Source organism: Eucalyptus grandis, chromosome 9 (assembly GCF_016545825.1).
Source record: "Eucalyptus grandis isolate ANBG69807.140 chromosome 9, ASM1654582v1, whole genome shotgun sequence".
Taxonomy (NCBI): domain Eukaryota; kingdom Viridiplantae; phylum Streptophyta; class Magnoliopsida; order Myrtales; family Myrtaceae; genus Eucalyptus; species Eucalyptus grandis.
In genome coordinates this window covers 43,230,513-43,246,907 of record NC_052620.1, presented here as the reverse complement: position 1 = coordinate 43,246,907, position 16,395 = coordinate 43,230,513, and the positions used below count along the sequence as shown (strand labels likewise).

Here is a 16,395-nt window from a genome sequence, read left to right as displayed (position 1 = left end):
AACTATCTACGGCCGACTCGATCGACACCCCTTAGGACGGTAAATATCTAATTCGCCATCTTGCAGTTTGAACGAAGGTATTCGCATGTACAAATAGAACTTAATGTCCAATGGATTAAGTGATTCAATGGGTAACTCATAGCAGGTTACCAAGTTTTTATTCATTGGATAAGAAACAGGGATAGAATGTATCTGCACGTAGATTGAGCAGTGGCTAAAGGACTTGGATCTGGATTAGCAAGAAAAACAGCAATGGCAGGGAAGAGAATGAATTTGCACGTAGATTGAGCAGTCGCGAAAGGACTTGGATCTGGATTAGCAAGAAAAACAGCACTGCACGAGCCAGCAATGCAAACAAAAGAAGATCCAACCGGGTTACCAAGAAACAAGAGCAATTCATCAAAAAGATGCAAACTAATGCCAACATTGAGTAAAGCCATTCTCCTCCCACAAGATTTACTCCATTTCTGGAAGGTCCATCCCACAAGGACAAAGAATGAAGGGAAAGATGAATGATAGATGAACAAAGGTTCCATGAAAATCATCTTCGACTGTAAACTCTCAAGCAAACAGCATCACAAAGTCATCACCTCATACCTAACCAAAGGCTTTGTACTCCTGCTAAATCAACAATACTTGAATACAGAGAGAGAGAGAGAGAGAGAGAGAGAGGTGGCGGTTGGAATGTTTTTTGTTCACCTCATAAAGGACGCAAAGAGTCCCAAGTATCACCTGAACACTGCATCTTCGTGTAAAGTTGGATCCAACGTTAAGGTTGTAACTACTACAAGGAAGCTGATAACAAGGATGTGATCATAAAGGAATTAGCTCGAACCAAGTTTGCAAACAAGGGGCCTAGTAGATAAATGGTCGTCCTCACCCAGCACCATACTCAGATATTGTCTTAACCTTGAAACAACAAATTCCCACTTGCCCATCTCTCTCTTTCACTTTGTATATCAAGTATTGAAGTAAAAGCAAAGCAACCCAAACCCTGACCGATCATCAAATAAACTATCCTCCTCACAACCAATTCTCATTTCACCCCAGCCATGGAAGACCAACATCTCTGCCAAAAGCTTCCTACTGACTATCATTCCAATGTCGATACTTCTCGCCCCTTCAGTTCAGTCAAGGAAGCCGTCGCCATTTTCGGCGAGCGACTTCTCGCTGGCGACATGTACTCCCCAAAGCCTCATAACAGCCCCAAACCAGAGGTAGACACCTCATGGAGTTTCAGTCCACCCAGTCCCATGGTGAAACTACCACCAAGAGAAGAAGCTGAGGATGAGCAGCACGGTTTAAGCAATAACCTAAAGAAACTCGAAGCAGAGCTTGCAGAAACAAAGTTGGAACTAAAGTTACTAAAGGAGCGAGGATCGGAAACAGAGGTCGCTTTGGCTTCCCTGAACGCTGAGCTGCACAAGAACATGTCAAGGTTAGCTCAAGCTGAAGCTGCTGCTGCAGGCAAAGCTGCAGTGACCAGAAGATCAACTGATTTTGAAAGGGGAATCAAGGCTGATGCCATGAAAGAGCAAGAGAAAATAAGCGAGATGGTGATAAGGATGGAGAACTCCCCCACTTTGGCTCAGATACTGAGTATCAGCGAGAAGGGGGACTACTCTGGGTCTATGAAGGAGAAGAAAATGATGAAGAAGAAGCCTATTGTTCCACTTGTAGGAGACTGGTTTTCCAGGAAGAAAACATCTCCCACAACTCATCTGCATGAGCCTGTCTACTCTTCGCCTAATTTTTTCAATTGAGTGTGTAGATCTTCATGATGTTGGAAACCCAGTTTCTCATTGGAGTTGCTGTAACTGTTGTTGACTTTTTATTTTTAATCTCATGATCGTCTTTTATGGAAAGAATCACAAGCAAGCATATACATGAACTAAACAAAAGTTCCTTTTCAAATGGATCAAAAAAGCACGACACAATCACTAATCAGTTTACCATCATATCTGTAGTGCAGACAAAGACTTGTCAGACATGTATATCCACACGCACACAGATAATTCAACATTATTAGTTCAGAAGTATGCAATGGCAATACTGAGAGAGAGAGAGAGAGAGAGAGAGAGAGAGATGAACAATCCATTCATTGATCTGTCCCACATCCAACTGTACTTGCTTCCTACATGATAAAATATGTAGAAAGGAAGCGGTAGTTCTTATGCTGGTACAGGGAAGAATCTCAAACATATACAGGCACAGGCACATCTGGTTAGTAAATAATCCAAAGAAGATTTCTCCCTATTTCATGACATATGACATCCTCAGGCTCAAACATGTCAGCGGTGCTATTTAGACAGCTCAGTTCTCATAAGACGTAACTGAATGCAAACTTCTCATGGCTACTGCTTCTCAGACCACCACGCTATGCAAGGAAAAAAATCCAGCTTTTCCCTATTAGATACTGCTCTCGACAAAACAGTTGCCCAATCACATAGTGTACCAATATGTTGCAGGGCGAAAACGAGAACTTTATTTGCCCAAAGTCAAAACAAAGGAAGCCAAGGCAGCATGCTCTTTTACTTAGCCTTCGACTTAGGCTTCTGCTTCAAAAGGCCAGAGACAGAAGCACAGTGTGTTGATTTGTATTCACAGTGCTCGCAGCAAGATTGCAGCGCCTCGATGAACTTCAGACACCTGAACAACATGCATATATAAGACACCCATTCAGATATGATTGAAGCACGAGCATTCATTCATCTTCATACACATTCGGCACATGATCCCAGCGAAACACAGAAGGCAAGCGAGCGGTCCCAAGCACTCGACTCGATGGGTTTCAGCTAGGGGAAACACAGAGACACACGGTATCGAAAAGTACCCATGACCGCTTCACGCCCTGTGACGCGAGGAATGTCAAACGAACATGGTAAATTTTCCCGCGCAGCGCGGCGGACGGGTGCAATCATCGCAGCATTTGCAATCAATCCAGCACGGACGCAATCGAGGAACGCATCACCCCGAGAGACGCCAATAAAATGCACAAACGAACGGGAGGCAATCGAATGACGTGACTCGACAGAAAGGGCGTGAAGAGGAAGACGTACTTCTGAGGGATGAAATTGTTCTTGGTGAGGCAGGCTTGGATGTCGCACGCCTCCTTCTTGCACGGCTCCTTGCTCGGCTGCGCCATCGATCCCTTGCAAAAAATGGCAAAGACGGTAAAAAGAGTTTTCAGGAGTTGAATTGTTTTGTCTATCGATCTATAACATGATGTGCAACCGAACCGAGTCCGAGTGCCGCCGCGTGAAGAAGCTTCGAATTAGATTCGATCACATCGAATCGGGTCGGGTTCGGATCGGATCGCAAAAGGCCGAGCTCTTCGCTGACCCGGACATCACATTACCGGACTTATGTACGGCCTAATGACGAAAATAGGCTTGTCCCGCTAAGCCCAAAAGGTGCCTCCAGATCCAAGAAGCTACCTCTCCGTTTAAAGTAAAATACTTAAAAAAGATGAGGAAGATGGAACAAATAGTTCCTCAATATCATCCCCATACTTTTAAATTATTAATTGTGATTCTTCAACTTTAATTCAATGTGCAATATCGTTCTTGATCTTTTAATTTGTTTAACATGATGCTTGAACTTTGTTATACATGTTCAATTTAATAATTTAATTATATAAAATATTCAATATTATTCTTTCATTTATTTGAATTTATGGACAACATTGAATATTTCCATATAATTCGAAAACTAGAAATATTGTATCAAAATTTTATTGTCTATATTGAATAAATTAAAATTTTATGGACAATATTGCACGTTAAGATAACATTCATTGATCACATTGAGTAAATTAAAAGTTCAGTGGCGACATTGCGTATTTAGTCAAAGTCTAGGGTTTATTTGTCTGGATAAGGATAACTAGGGGGTTGCAACAAAAATTCTTGTTCTTTGGGTTTGAAAATATAAACCAGGATTAGGTATTGAGGGTAAGAGAGAAACTTGTGGCTTTCACTTTGTCCATCTTCAAACGAAACATCCTTAATTCATCCTCTTTTTACCTCCTTAAATAAGTGGGGTTTTGGGACGATGATTAGGCTTAAATCTACGCAAATCCCAATCTTATCGTTCCTATTCAAATCGACAGCAGATTATACGGCATCACACATGTCCGATTCATCCAAGTTCTGCCCATCGCTCTCATGAAAATATCATGATATCTGGGCATAGATAAATTTGTGTTATTTTTTACCCATCTGTTAAATTATTTGAATATTAAATCGCGCAATTCAAGCCTTTAAAGTAATTCATCGTAACCCACAAAATTTTAAGATCGAAAAAAATCATAATCTTTAAGTTGCGTTAGTTACCTGCGAAAGGGACCGCTTCATCTTGATTATGAAGTTTCTTCATCCAACGACAAACTTTGTGTATGCTATTTAACTAATGCCCAACGTGGGCTGTTTGAAAAGAAAAGTGTTTCCTCTTTCTTTAAGAACCCTTCAATCTCCAAGAGTTTCAAAGTCTTTACCTAAAAATTCTTGAAAATCAGGCAATGGGATAAAATCGTGTGCTAACTGCTAACCCCTTTTTGAATATTCAAGAAAAAGGAGACGAGATTTATGACTAAAAACAACACGTTGCAATGCACCGGCAGCTACAGATCGTATCATCTTTCAAATCTAGGAGCTTTGTCGTTTGAAATAATGAGGATAATTCTTGTAATTTTCTGTACTAAGATTGTGCTAATATTTTCTTTAATCGTGCATATATTGATTGATTTGTTACCTTACTTAGCCATTTCATAAAGCATATACACGAATTCTCATTTCCTCTCTTTGACATTTATATTTTTAACTCTATCTGAAGAGTTTCAATCACACGAGAGATGAGATGTAATCGAGATAGCTAAAGATACATCTGCACATGATGACCACCATGGAGAGAGACAGAGAGGGGGATGAAGATGAAAGTGGGCATGTATAGAATATCTGGAGAAGAGAATCCCGGTCCTCGTCAGAGCAGAGCCCTTTTAGCTCAGCACACCCCGCCCTGCTTTTTCTGCCTACCTTTTACTCTGTTCAATGATTCATGTATTCCTCCACCTTTATACTTTTCATGTACCCGAAGTCTCTTTTTACTGTTATTTCCTCTCCACTTCAAAAAAGATCTGACCTTTATTAGTTTTGATCGCCACCGCGATACGAAGAGTAGGCTACCCTTTCACTATCCCCAACCATCCCCACCTCTTTTTCGCCCCGCCACAACCCCCCTCCCCCATCATCACAAACGCAGACCCAAGAAGAAATCGAGGACTAGACATGTACAAGGGCCTGACATGGAGGAATTCAAGTATGAAGAGCTGGTCGAAGCGACAGAGAGCTTCTCCCCAAGCCGGCTCGTTGGAAAAGGCAGCCATGGATGCGTCTACAAAGGCGTTCTCGGTGACGACCGAGTGATCGCCGTCAAGACACTGTCCCTCGCCCTCCGAGCCCTCCACGACAACTCCAAGCTCCACAACGAGACACGCATATTATCATCACTTGCTGACCCTGACAACTCCTCTTCTTCTTTGTCTGATCATGTGATAAAGCTTCTGGGAACCAGCCAGGACCCATCACACAACGAGGTCCTGGTCATCGAGTTCATGCCCAACGGCTCTCTCCACGACTTGCTCCATCCTCCTGCCAATGGTGCCCCGCCGCCAACATGGCCCGCACGTCTGAGGATCGCTCTCCAGGTGGCACGTGCGCTCCAGTCCCTTCACGGCAGGAAGCCCTTCATCGTCCACAGGGACATCAAGTCCGCCAATATCCTATTCGATTCAGAGTGGAACGCCAAGTTGGCCGATTTCGGGCTCGCCGTGATGGACAGCGATGACCGGCTCGACTCGCCGGCCGGTACTATCGGGTACTTGGACCCTAATTACACCTGTCCTAGCAAGTTGAGCCGCAAAAACGATGTCTTCAGTTTTGGGGTTGTGTTGTTGGAGATCATGAGTGGGAGGAAAGCCATGGATGTGTCGAAGCAAACGGCCTCAATAGTCGATTGGGCAATCTCTCTGCTAGAAGGGCAAAGAGCGATGGATATCTGTGACCCCAGAATTTCATTGCCCAGCGCAGTGCCCTTCAGGCACATGGTCCACCTCGCGGGACGTTGCGTAGCGGCCGACGAAGGCTCTCGACCGTCTGTCTCGGAAATTGTCATGGAGATGGAAAGAGTTCTCCCCCATCACCGAGTTCGGGTACCGGCATGGTTGAGCCCGTGGAGGAGCCTAGCTTTGTTGAAGAGGTGGCGAAAACATGCTAGAAGATGCAACACGAGTACTTTGGTAAAACCAGGAGCGCAAAAAGGAGAGATTCAGGGAGACATGCTAAGTGGGAAAGTGTAGTTCCAAAGGATGTTCCTGGGCGATGCTCGTCGCATTAGGAGGAGGAGGAGAACGATCATGGCATCCATGAGAGAGAAGCGAGCGAGCGAGCGAGTTGGGCAATGACTCGGGGGTGAGTTGGAAGACCCGAGTTGGTCAAAGCGGGGACGAAATGGAAATCAACCTCACAGCCTGCGGGGCATGTAGTACAAGCACAAGATTCCCAAAATAGTAGGTGGAGGCAGAAAAAATGATAATTAAAGGGGAAGAATATGTTAAAGTGAGATGCCCGGTCATTCCTTGCTGATTGAGATGGTCCTCCTCACTCCCTTCTCCTTTGGCTTTATTAGTATAGATTAGGGGCTGAATTGGAGTCCCAAGAATAGAAATTATTTTTGATCCATGCCTTTTGTCTCTGTAAAGAGTTTTGTGATCTTTATATCAAGAAATACTTGAGTGGTTTTGGTACCAACTCCATCTTTGGAGAAGTTCAGCTTGTGAGCTTTCCCACCCGACAAATTTATTTGCATAATCAGCTGCCGGGTCATGTTAATTTGTTATGGGTCATCCACACCTTGCATACTTGATTTCAGCCGGATACTATACACTTTCTTCACGGAGAATCCAAAATCAAGATTAAGGATTCATCAAACCAATTAACCGGCCTAAGGAAGCTGTGTCGCTCCCGGAGCAAGAGATCTGTTTACGGTGGAGGGGTGAGTACCGGTCCGGTTCAACATGAGAACCAGACCGAATCGAGCTTTTTAAGGGAAAAAAGAGCTTTACACCCAACGAGAATCAGCTACTAGCCTTCAACATAAACAAATAACATAGCCACTTGACACCAATCCATATTTTTGTAGCGAGATGATACAACTTCTATATTTTATTATAAAAATACGAAATTTTACGCAACACAAAAACGTAAGCCAGTTCTCAATTCTATTTGGGAATTGAGCCAAGAATCGCTAGAAACTGTGTATACGTGGAAACCAAAACCAGTCACCCGTAATACGGTGCACATGTTTCAATACTAATTTTTTAGGACAATATTGAGGTATTAAGGCTGCATATTCTATTTGGTGTGTGGCGACGTCCTTCAAATAGGATAAAATGCCAAATGAGAAATCCGAAACAAGAGGCGGGATAAATCCGGATTGGATAGAAAAAAATTTAAATAACTTAACGAATCCTATTTATCTTCCAAAAATGAGGTGATAGTCCATCATGAGAGGATCACTACCGAGATAGCTCACCTCCGACCATCATTGGTCATTGTCATTAGCGAGTGATCGTGTTTCAACAACTGAGAATGAAAATGAGTCTAAAGACAATCATCATGCAAGCTTGCATAGGTCATCCTCTCCACCACCTCTCTATCACATATGTCCTTAGACGCCTTTTCATTTTCAATTGTCAAAATACCATCTCAACATGTGATCATCACTGAATCTCAAGATTCAGTGATCGACCGTGGAACATTTACGATGACATATCTATTCTTGAGATATGAACCTAAATTTCTAGTTACAGACTATGCTTTGTTATTTGCATTCCGGTATTTATTTTGTTTGGTGGTTATTTGGAATTTGCTAGACTTAAAAGCCTCTATGTACTTCTTGAGTTTATTTTAAAAAATGAATGGAATTTTACTTTCAAACAAAAAATAATTCTCACCTTATTCTATTTTTATCCTATTTCAAATCCAAACGACTAAATATTTACTTTGGGAATGCGGTGCACATGTTTTCATACCATTTGTTGAGGACAATGTGGAGGTTTCAAGTGTTTCTGAGAATTGATCTAGTCATTCACCACCTACTATGGCTATTCGAAAATTTTGTACCAATTATACATCGTATAACAGCGTGAAAAAAGTCACAACACCAAGATATGGTCAATGGGCAACCGTAAGCGAAGATTAATTTGGCAATTAATGAGGAGGGGGGGAGAGAGACGAGTTGGCAGTCATGAGCTGTTAATCCCAAAAACGGATTTTCTTGATTCTCTCAGACTTTCCTCCTTTGATCAAATCAAACTGTCATTTCCTCCTACGCAACCCCCCATAAAAATAGGGCATTGAACCCTGTCGTCTCACCCTTCATTTCCAGCAACCCTAACACAAAAAATCCTTTCTCAGTACGGTGAACACCCACTTACAATTCAGTGTCACTGGCACAGCATCACACCTACATCGATAGCGTGTATGCGTGCGTGGGTGAGAGTCAATGCATGCGGTTTATGAGTAATATTGGCTAAATGGCTGTGGCCCATGTTCAATGCATCGCTTAGAAAGAACTGATAGCTTTGTTGAATGGTCATCAGGATTCAGCAAAGGAAAGGAAGGAGGGATTCGATCATCTCGAGGTTTTTGTGGGTGAAACGTCACGATGGGTTTGGTTTTGATGTTGGGTTTGATAATGACTCTGTGTCTCGTGAGCTTCGCTCCGCTCTCATGTAAGGAAAGATTGCTCGTCTCACTTTTTCATTTTTCTTTCACAATTTTCTTTTGTTCTTCTTCATCGAGAAGACATAGCGTGGCACTGTGAACTTATGGGCTCCTTTCGTTTGCAGATGGGTATGATCCACTGGATCCGAACGGGAATATAACCATCAAATGGGATATCATGAAAAGCGAAGATACCAGTTACGATGTAAGGTCTTCGTTGTTTTATTTTTTAATACTGCGTTACACGCATGAAAAGTTTGAAAACACTTTCTCGCTTGTTGACGACACATCATGGAATGGGCTCTGAAAAAAAGATCAGATTGATTTTATTCTTTCAATGGGTGAATGTCCTTTTTTTCCCTTTACTTTTTACCTCCTTCAATAGATGCTTGATGCCTGTTGGGCCACTGTGTCCTCGAAATGTTTGGTTCATCATGAATCTGATTAACCGTGAGTAAATGACTCGAATTGGAAGGTGGGCTCTCTCTTGTGCAGGATTAATCCATCTGTTTCTATCTATAATGGAGATGATTAAGAGGGTTTTGAAATATGTAGACGAATAACCCTACTAGATACGTTGCCTGAAAAACTATTCCATTTGGATGTTAGACTTGCACTGAAACGAAACTCGGTCTCGTTGCACCCAAAACCCGATTTGTTTTGCAGGTGAAGGTGTCGCTGTTCAACTACCAACTGTTCCGGCACGTGGAGCCACCGGGTTGGAGACTGAGTTGGACGTGGATCGGGGATGAGGTGATATGGAACATGTTTGGGGCAGAGGCTACTTTGCAAGGCAACTGCTCTAGGTTTAAAGGCCAGCTCCCTCATTCCTGTGAGAAGCAGCCGGTTATTGTTGATCTCCTGCCAGGAGCTCCCTATAACATGCAAGTGGCCAATTGTTGCAAGGGCGGGATCTTATCCTCCTTGATTCAGGACCCTTCAAAGTACGGAGCAGGTTTCCTAATGACTGTTGGTGCTGCTTCAACTTTCGACGCAGGCCATGCCCCATCAGCGTACTCAATTCCTGCAAATTTCACCGTAAAGCTTCCTGGGTATACCTGTGGCCCTCCTCTCGAAGTCCCTCCCAGCCGATTTCCCAGCGATAGTGGTCGTCGATGGACACAAGCAATTGGTAACTACTTGATGAGGACATCCCTATCTGAGTAAAATGTGATTCTATGATCTCGTCAGCCAACAAAAGGGAGAGAAAACTGCCAGATTATTCTGGCATCGAATCGAAAGATGAAGAGGAATGTTCTGTTTAACGCATATCCAGAGCGAAGCTACGGGGATAGAGCAATTCCGTAGTTCTGGACATTTAGTGACACACGTTTTGGTCATTTTGATGTAGGCACCTGGAACGTGACTTGCATTTTCTCACAGTTTCGAGCATCGCTAACGCCCAAGTGCTGTGTCTCCCTCTCGGCCTTCTACAATTCCACAATTGTTCCTTGCCCCACCTGCAGCTGTCGCTGTCAAGGATTACCGGGTACACGTTGCACCAAGTAAGCCCCAGTCTTGAGTATTGGATTTAGTTTGACATTTGATTATTCATGTTGCAGCTATCATCTATATAACTCGATATATGTAAAATCTTTTTTCGAAATTCCTAACCCCTTCCTTGGCCTTAATGTAATTCTTAATATGGATCTGAAACCTGCTTTTCCACTGAAGCAGTCCCAAACTGAGTCCTAGTTTACAACCATATCTTCCACCATTGATCATTTTATGAAACAGCAGCTCCAGCAAGGTGCCGTCATTACTCCAATTACCACACGATGCGACAGAAGAACTGCCGCCACTGGTAAGTTGTTCGCAGCACATGTGCCCAATAAAGGTTCACTGGCACGTGAAACAAAGTTACCGGGAGTATTGGCGAGCGAAAGTAACAATCAGCAACTTTAACTTCGCCAAAAACTACTCTCAGTGGAGCCTGGTGATGCAGCATCCAAACCTCCGAAGCTTGACCCAAGTTTTCAGCTTCAACTACAAGCCACTTGATCAGCATGGAACCATCAGTAAGTAATTGAACAACGACGACCTATTTAGGCACTTGGCTTTCTCTAACTTCATTTATCTTTTGCGATTAAATTGGTCCAGACGATACTGGGATATTTTGGGGAATCCAGTACTACAACGACATGCTACTGCACTCAGGTGATGACGCGAATGTGCAGACGGAGATTTTACTGAATAAAGATGCGACAATGTTCACTTTCAGAGAAGGGTGGGCTTTTCCCAGGAAGATTTCATTCAATGGTGATGAATGCGTAATGCCACCTCCAGAAAAATACCCAAGGCTACCCAGTAGTGCCCATACTACCTCATTTTTCAGATTCACTCTTTTAATAATTCCTTGTATTCTCTTCCTGATGTTTGCGTTCTAGTAACTCTTGACCCCATAAGCTCTGTCTGTTGTTCCTGAAATTGTAGCTCCTCACAGTGCAGAGGAAATCTAGGTCCATATTTCTTAAATGGCAAATGTATTTGACCAAACCGAGCAGATCTGTGAAGTCTTTACCACCATATTGCAAAGTAACCGTCCTCTGCAATTTAAAGTGTAAAAAGCATTGCCAAGCCTCATGCAGTTAAGTCAAAGTGAACAAAATTTCCACTTCTCCATTAATCACCTCTGTTTACCAAAAAGAAGTTGAACATTCCATCTGATCAGCGTGAATCGTCCTCTTCTAAATGTTCTTGGCATGCTAATGGAAATGCTTATCTAATGAAAAATACCGTTGTCATCCTGAATTTTCTTCTTACGTTGAAGGAAAAGAATCTTCATTACCTCTAGAAATCTTGATCTCATATAGGGTCATTTATATACCGCCACACTAGCACAAACAAAATCTGTGCATATACGATTGACAGTATCCATAATGGACATAATTAATGCATCATCTTCATGTTCTTCCTTCCATTTTCATCAATTGCCCCTTACTGCTTCATATTAATTCCATTGCACCATAAGACTGCACAGAGACATCTTTCTCACTGTTGGAGTATTGGCAGAGAAGATGGTGATTACTGAATAAACATGACTGCTAAGCTACTCCTACAAGTCAGTCAAATTTTCACAGTTTGATTTCTTTCAGAAAATTTATTTTATCAAGGCACCCCCGATAGAATTCCCGTGTCTTTTTCCCAATTCAAAAATCAAAGGAATAAATGAGATGGAGAAAGTGATGAATATCCAATATGTGGTTCCATAGCCAAATCAGAATTGAAGACAGGATACTGACTTAATAGACTGCTCAGACAAAGCTTTCTCACCATCTTGCATTACAAAAAATTGCACATCTATGCAGCCCAAAGGAAATTTCCTACTACATTAAATTCTACAAACAGCCGCAATTTTGTTGGAGAAGAATGGAGTAGATAACAAAAACTACAGTTAGGTAAACATACAGGAGCAAGTGCATTTCCATACTGTTTGAAGTAACCACCTCAGGTATATCAGCAGCCAGAGAACGGAGTTTCCAGCCATGACAACCAGGCGCTCAAGGTACTACTCAGTCAAAGATTAGGCTCAAGAGTTGTAAAGGAGAGCACGTAATGGGGAGAGATGATGCCAGGATTTAGGAGCCTATGCTTTCCTGGCACAACTTAGATCCAACACGGGCATGAAGGCATGGACACAAGCAAATCCAAATGGAGGCATGATAAAAGGGGGACACCACAACTTAAGTGCGCAGTGGACCACTCACGGTGTCTTGGCCAGAATTGGCATCTTTGTGTTTCAAAGAGAGATTAGCAAACTGTGTATCAAGATCTTTACTGGTGGTGCGTCTAAGACTGGAAGACGGTTGCTTGTGCTGCTGCTGCTGCTGCTGCTGCTGTTGCGGTGGCTGCTGCTGCTGCTGATACAGTGCTCTTAGCCTTCCTATCTCCCGCTCTAAAACCTCATGCTCCACTGGATGTTGATTGGATGTTATATTCATGAAGTAGTGACTAACAAGATACAACAAAGATTTATAAAATGTGACAAAAAGTATCCGTTTCCACTTCTCTACTAAAGAGGTAGTGTCTTCACATGAAAATCTTCCTTTCTCCACAAGATAATAAGCATTGGGATCTTGCCAGTTACCACAAAGTGGCTCCCAACTAAAAAAAGTGATCCTAGTTGGCTCTTATAGTCTCATAGGTAATACATCTTCTCACTATATATCAACCTTCCTTTCAATTTCTTTTTTTGTGGCCCCACAAATCTATCTTAGTTAACACATCCATCTCTGTCAAATCAGCTCAGTGTGTTCATTTCTGTCTGCACCACAGTTCAGAACTCAGGTTGCAAAGTTGTCTAGATGATTTCAGTGAGTTCCTTTTGCTAATTCCAAATTAAGCAATGACAGCACAATGATCATACCACTGCATCAATTCACTCACAAATGTGCAGAATTAATACATTAATTAACATGCTTATCTGATGATGTTCAAACCTCTCAGAATGTCCAGAATACACTAGGTTACTAACTTAAAGTTGATAAATTTCCTGATCAGTTTCCAAAGTTTCTTGTTCAATAAACAAACTACTTTTAAGCAGTGAAAACGCCATTTTAGAATTTAAAGCAGCGGAAATGGGAAACGGAATGATAAGTCTATTCATCAAGAACATTAAGGAAGAGAAAAAAGACACTCACAGTATTTTATCATTTGCTCTTGAGCTAAGCTTTCCAATCGTTGCTTTAGGGCTTTGTTTTCCATGCTCAAAATGAGATTTTGTTGGTTGAGAAACTCAAGCTCAGCCGATGCTTCTGAGCCTTCTGCCTGCATAATAACAGATAGAAAGATTAAAATCTAGGAATCCTGCAGTTATCTGCATTCTTCGCTTTGGGCATGAATAATTCAGGAGAAATGCAGCATGTCAAGTTCTACTGGGCCTTGCCTGCAAAGCTTGCACATTCCTTTCCAATTCAGCAATGTACTGAAGTTTTCGCACTCGTGAACGCTGAGCAAATTGCCTACAAAGACAAATTGGCGGCCTTGTCATAACAAACAAACCATTAGATGATAATAACTGGGTACAGGTTCAAAACCTAATCATGGAACTCTATTCCAATAGGGAGAATCTACTAACTTAATCATAGCAACTGTAAGGCTTCATTCACAGTTATCATATATAGATTTATGACAACATTTTCACAAGCGTTTTCCTTGCAATATAAATAGCATGCAACCTTTAACATCGGCCATAAAATAGCCAGACAAAACCCAGAAGAATAGGCACTTCTGGACTACATATTAATTTTAAGGCAGGTAAAAATCAAGAATGTTAAACCAACTAAGAATTGCTCCAAAGCAAAGAAAACATAATTATATTGCAACACATGGACATTATTCAGCAATCTATTATTACATTATTAATGGTAATTAGATAAAATTGAATTGTTCATCATCCATCCAAAACTAATCTGGCAAAACCATCAGAAAAACGATGAAGAAAATGGACTGTAAGACTCATAAACCGATCATATAGCAGAGAGTGACATATGTGCGCACAAGGCAAGCAGGCGGCCCGCCTGTGTACACAAACAGATTATAGACAGAGTGAAGAGCATACTGTTTAGCACGTTTTGTATCAGTCTCCGATGCAGAAGGCTTGGCATGTGAACTGTCCCTTCTCTCAGAAGATTTGGAATCATTGGAATTGGATTCAACCTGATATTGCTTCTCACTTGCTCCAGAAGGAGCCCTATCCATCTCTTGCGAGGAATATGATAGTGCAGAAGTCACACCACTGGGGGGAGCAACCTTAGTCAGAGATGATTCCCAAACCCTACCACTCTGCTTAACAGGGCTTGCTTCTGGATGGAAAGAAGAATGACGACTATCTCGATAGTGATCAAACTCTTGAGCTCCCCAAGAAGGTACCGATACCATGTTTTTTAAAGTGTATTCATCATGAGCTGCATAATCTAGATTAGAAAAATTAGCTACGTCTACATATGCAAAGGAGTCACTTGATGAACGCCGATGACCAGCTCTTCGGACAGGAGTTTCGGGCTCGTTGAGTAGATCATCAAGCCAGGATGGTTGCTCCTCCATTACAAGGCTCTCGGAGGATGTTCGTTGGTGGTGCACATAACTGTCCCTTGGCTTCTGCACAGCTTTTGATCCATTAACTGCGCTTGGCATGTGATCAGCATATGATGAAGAAACACTGGGAAATGGACTTTTGGGAGGCAGCAAAGGGTGTCTCCCGGAGTACATCAAATTTCTGATGTTTGCTGTCCCCTTGGAATTCGCCATAGCCAACTAGAAGCAGACCCTATCAATAAACAAAGCAGAAAGCCAATACCACAAATTAATACTAAGAGACCATTTAAAGAGTGGAAGACAAGAAATAAGAATCCAACCACCCTTCATGATCTTTCTCTCGTTAAATCAATACAAGTTTCTTCCTATGCATGAGCAAGTTTAGCAAGGCCAAGTATTTCATTAATAAATTCATGGAAAAGACTCTCCTACAACAAGACAAGAGAGATGAGGGAAGTATCCATTTCATGGCTCCGAAACTTACTATGACAAATGCATCAGGTTATTTCTTCAGGTAAATTTTTAAAACTTCACTAAAGAGGTACTAGCTGGAGCTTAGACACACAAAAGTCATTTACAAGAAAGAAGCTGTATGAATTCAGTGATACCCATTATATCTACAAAATGCCAACCAACAAATCATGAGCTCGAAATTGGTAATTGGACTGACAGGCACTCCTAAGTAACTGACCTTCAGAAAACAGAAATTCGGGATGTCAAAGCAGCATGGAAAAAAAAAAATTAAGTCCTTAAAAGAGCCCAAAAAAGAACTAAAAAGTCCCGTGCAAAATCGGGGAAATGAAAGGAATGCTGGAGATTCTCAAGCTGGCAACGCGGGCGCGAACTCAAACCCTCTTATCCCCATGAAAGCAATAGTAGATCCTCAAACCGCGATTATAAATTCACGCAAACCATGTGATTTCCCAGCTCCCGCAAAGTAAAAACTAGTCAGATTCGAAGACAAAAGAGAAACAAAAAGAACAATTCATCACCCCCCCAATTCGTCAGCGTCCCAAAGGGAAGAAATGATGACGTGCATCTCAAGAAAGGAAACGAACGGGGGTCCGAAACCAAAGTTACTAATTGAAGCAAAGCAAAGCGTCCGGAATGTGCGATGATGGCAAAGACCGAGGGCCGATTTTCACCGAATTGAGCGAAGAAATAGGAAAAACGGAAGTAGATTCGATTTGGGATCCCAAAAGCAAAACCACCTTTGCCGTCGATGGAAAGCGAAATGCCAACCTTTCAGAGGGGGTGGGGGTGGGGAGTGTTAGAATTCTGAGATCTCGGAACGCAATGTGCGAACGACGCGAGAAGCTGCTCCCTTCTCTCTCTCTCTCTCTCTCTCCGTGGGAGGTGTGTGTGTGTGTGTGCTGCGAAGCTTTGGCCTTTCTGGGTTGAATCGGGGTGGCTGGGCTGGACTAGAAAAGCACTACTTTTTTTTCTATTTTTCCTTTATTATTTATATTTCAGTAAACGCATTGCGAATTTTGTGGGAGAGAAGTCTGATTATTCATATTCTCCAGAAAAATCTGAATTTTGGTAAAATTCGAGCTGATAGATGACATGATGGTTGACC

At 42.2% G+C, this 16,395-nt stretch overlaps 5 protein-coding genes across 9 annotated transcripts; 3 read left to right on the top strand and 2 right to left on the bottom strand.

The window, feature by feature from the left end:
• Positions 1-977: 977 nt before the first annotated feature.
• On the top strand, positions 978-1,868 carry LOC104419987 (WEB family protein At3g51220). The gene has a single exon (XM_010031840.3). It carries the CDS (start codon positions 1,053-1,055, stop codon positions 1,761-1,763), a length of 711 nt encoding a protein of 236 aa, XP_010030142.2. The 5' UTR covers positions 978-1,052; the 3' UTR covers positions 1,764-1,868.
• Positions 1,869-2,076: 208 nt separating this feature from the next.
• LOC120288095 (cx9C motif-containing protein 4) lies at positions 2,077-3,233 on the bottom strand. Its single transcript, XM_039301439.1, has 2 exons — positions 3,060-3,233; positions 2,077-2,649 (listed from the first exon to the last, which is right to left on the bottom strand). Exons 1-2 carry the CDS (start codon positions 3,143-3,145, stop codon positions 2,532-2,534), a joined length of 204 nt encoding a protein of 67 aa, XP_039157373.1. The 5' UTR covers positions 3,146-3,233; the 3' UTR covers positions 2,077-2,531.
• Positions 3,234-5,234: 2,001 nt separating this feature from the next.
• LOC104419986 (serine/threonine-protein kinase-like protein At5g23170) lies at positions 5,235-6,803 on the top strand. The gene has a single exon (XM_010031839.3). It carries the CDS (start codon positions 5,300-5,302, stop codon positions 6,350-6,352), a length of 1,053 nt encoding a protein of 350 aa, XP_010030141.1. The 5' UTR covers positions 5,235-5,299; the 3' UTR covers positions 6,353-6,803.
• A 1,850-nt stretch (positions 6,804-8,653) lies between these two features.
• LOC104419985 (COBRA-like protein 6) lies at positions 8,654-11,276 on the top strand. 3 transcript variants are annotated; one of them, XM_010031838.3, is made up of 6 exons: positions 8,654-8,788; positions 8,906-8,985; positions 9,447-9,912; positions 10,132-10,285; positions 10,521-10,798; positions 10,881-11,276. In XM_010031838.3, exons 1-6 carry the CDS (start codon positions 8,722-8,724, stop codon positions 11,165-11,167), a joined length of 1,332 nt encoding a protein of 443 aa, XP_010030140.2. In that variant the 5' UTR covers positions 8,654-8,721; the 3' UTR covers positions 11,168-11,276. The 3 variants fall into 3 exon arrangements, with proteins under 3 accessions (XP_010030140.2, XP_010030139.2, XP_039157865.1); XM_010031837.3 differs by having other exon boundaries at positions 10,518-10,798; XM_039301931.1 differs by lacking the exons at positions 8,654-8,788; positions 8,906-8,985 and adding an exon at positions 9,148-9,255 and having other exon boundaries at positions 10,518-10,798.
• A 675-nt stretch (positions 11,277-11,951) lies between these two features.
• Positions 11,952-16,202, bottom strand: LOC104419984 (uncharacterized protein At4g06598). 3 transcript variants are annotated; one of them, XM_010031835.3, is made up of 5 exons: positions 16,028-16,202; positions 14,341-15,048; positions 13,666-13,741; positions 13,421-13,547; positions 11,952-12,693 (listed from the first exon to the last, which is right to left on the bottom strand). In XM_010031835.3, the coding sequence occupies exons 2-5, from the start codon at positions 15,027-15,029 to the stop codon at positions 12,464-12,466; spliced, it is 1,122 nt and encodes a 373-aa protein (XP_010030137.2). In that variant the 5' UTR covers positions 15,030-15,048; positions 16,028-16,202; the 3' UTR covers positions 11,952-12,463. The 3 variants fall into 3 exon arrangements, with proteins under 3 accessions (XP_010030137.2, XP_039157867.1, XP_039157866.1); XM_039301933.1 differs by lacking the exon at positions 16,028-16,202 and adding an exon at positions 15,809-15,830; XM_039301932.1 differs by lacking the exon at positions 16,028-16,202 and having other exon boundaries at positions 14,341-15,802.
• Positions 16,203-16,395: the final 193 nt, after the last annotated feature.

What these genes read in the sequence shown, in the direction of transcription:
- LOC104419987 (XM_010031840.3), top strand. Translation starts at nt 1,053, where the DNA reads ATGGAAGACCAACATCTCTGCCAAAAGCTTCCTACTGACTATCATTCC.
- LOC120288095 (XM_039301439.1), bottom strand. Translation starts at nt 3,145, where the DNA reads ATGGCGCAGCCGAGCAAGGAGCCGTGCAAGAAGGAGGCGTGCGACATC. An exon ending in AACAATTTCATCCCTCAGAA is followed by an intron (nt 2,650 to 3,059) that starts GTACGTCTTCCT and finishes CATGTTGTTCAG; the next exon opens with GTGTCTGAAGTTCATCGAGG.
- LOC104419986 (XM_010031839.3), top strand. Translation starts at nt 5,300, where the DNA reads ATGGAGGAATTCAAGTATGAAGAGCTGGTCGAAGCGACAGAGAGCTTC.
- LOC104419985 (XM_010031837.3), top strand. Translation starts at nt 8,722, where the DNA reads ATGGGTTTGGTTTTGATGTTGGGTTTGATAATGACTCTGTGTCTCGTG. An exon ending in GCGAAGATACCAGTTACGAT is followed by an intron (nt 8,986 to 9,446) that starts GTAAGGTCTTCG and finishes TTTGTTTTGCAG; the next exon opens with GTGAAGGTGTCGCTGTTCAA. An exon ending in TCGATGGACACAAGCAATTG is followed by an intron (nt 9,913 to 10,131) that starts GTAACTACTTGA and finishes ATTTTGATGTAG; the next exon opens with GCACCTGGAACGTGACTTGC.
- LOC104419984 (XM_010031835.3), bottom strand. Translation starts at nt 15,029, where the DNA reads ATGGCGAATTCCAAGGGGACAGCAAACATCAGAAATTTGATGTACTCC. An exon ending in GGAATGTGCAAGCTTTGCAG is followed by an intron (nt 13,548 to 13,665) that starts GCAAGGCCCAGT and finishes GTTATTATGCAG; the next exon opens with GCAGAAGGCTCAGAAGCATC. An exon ending in AGAGCAAATGATAAAATACT is followed by an intron (nt 12,694 to 13,420) that starts GTGAGTGTCTTT and finishes ATCAACATCCAG; the next exon opens with TGGAGCATGAGGTTTTAGAG.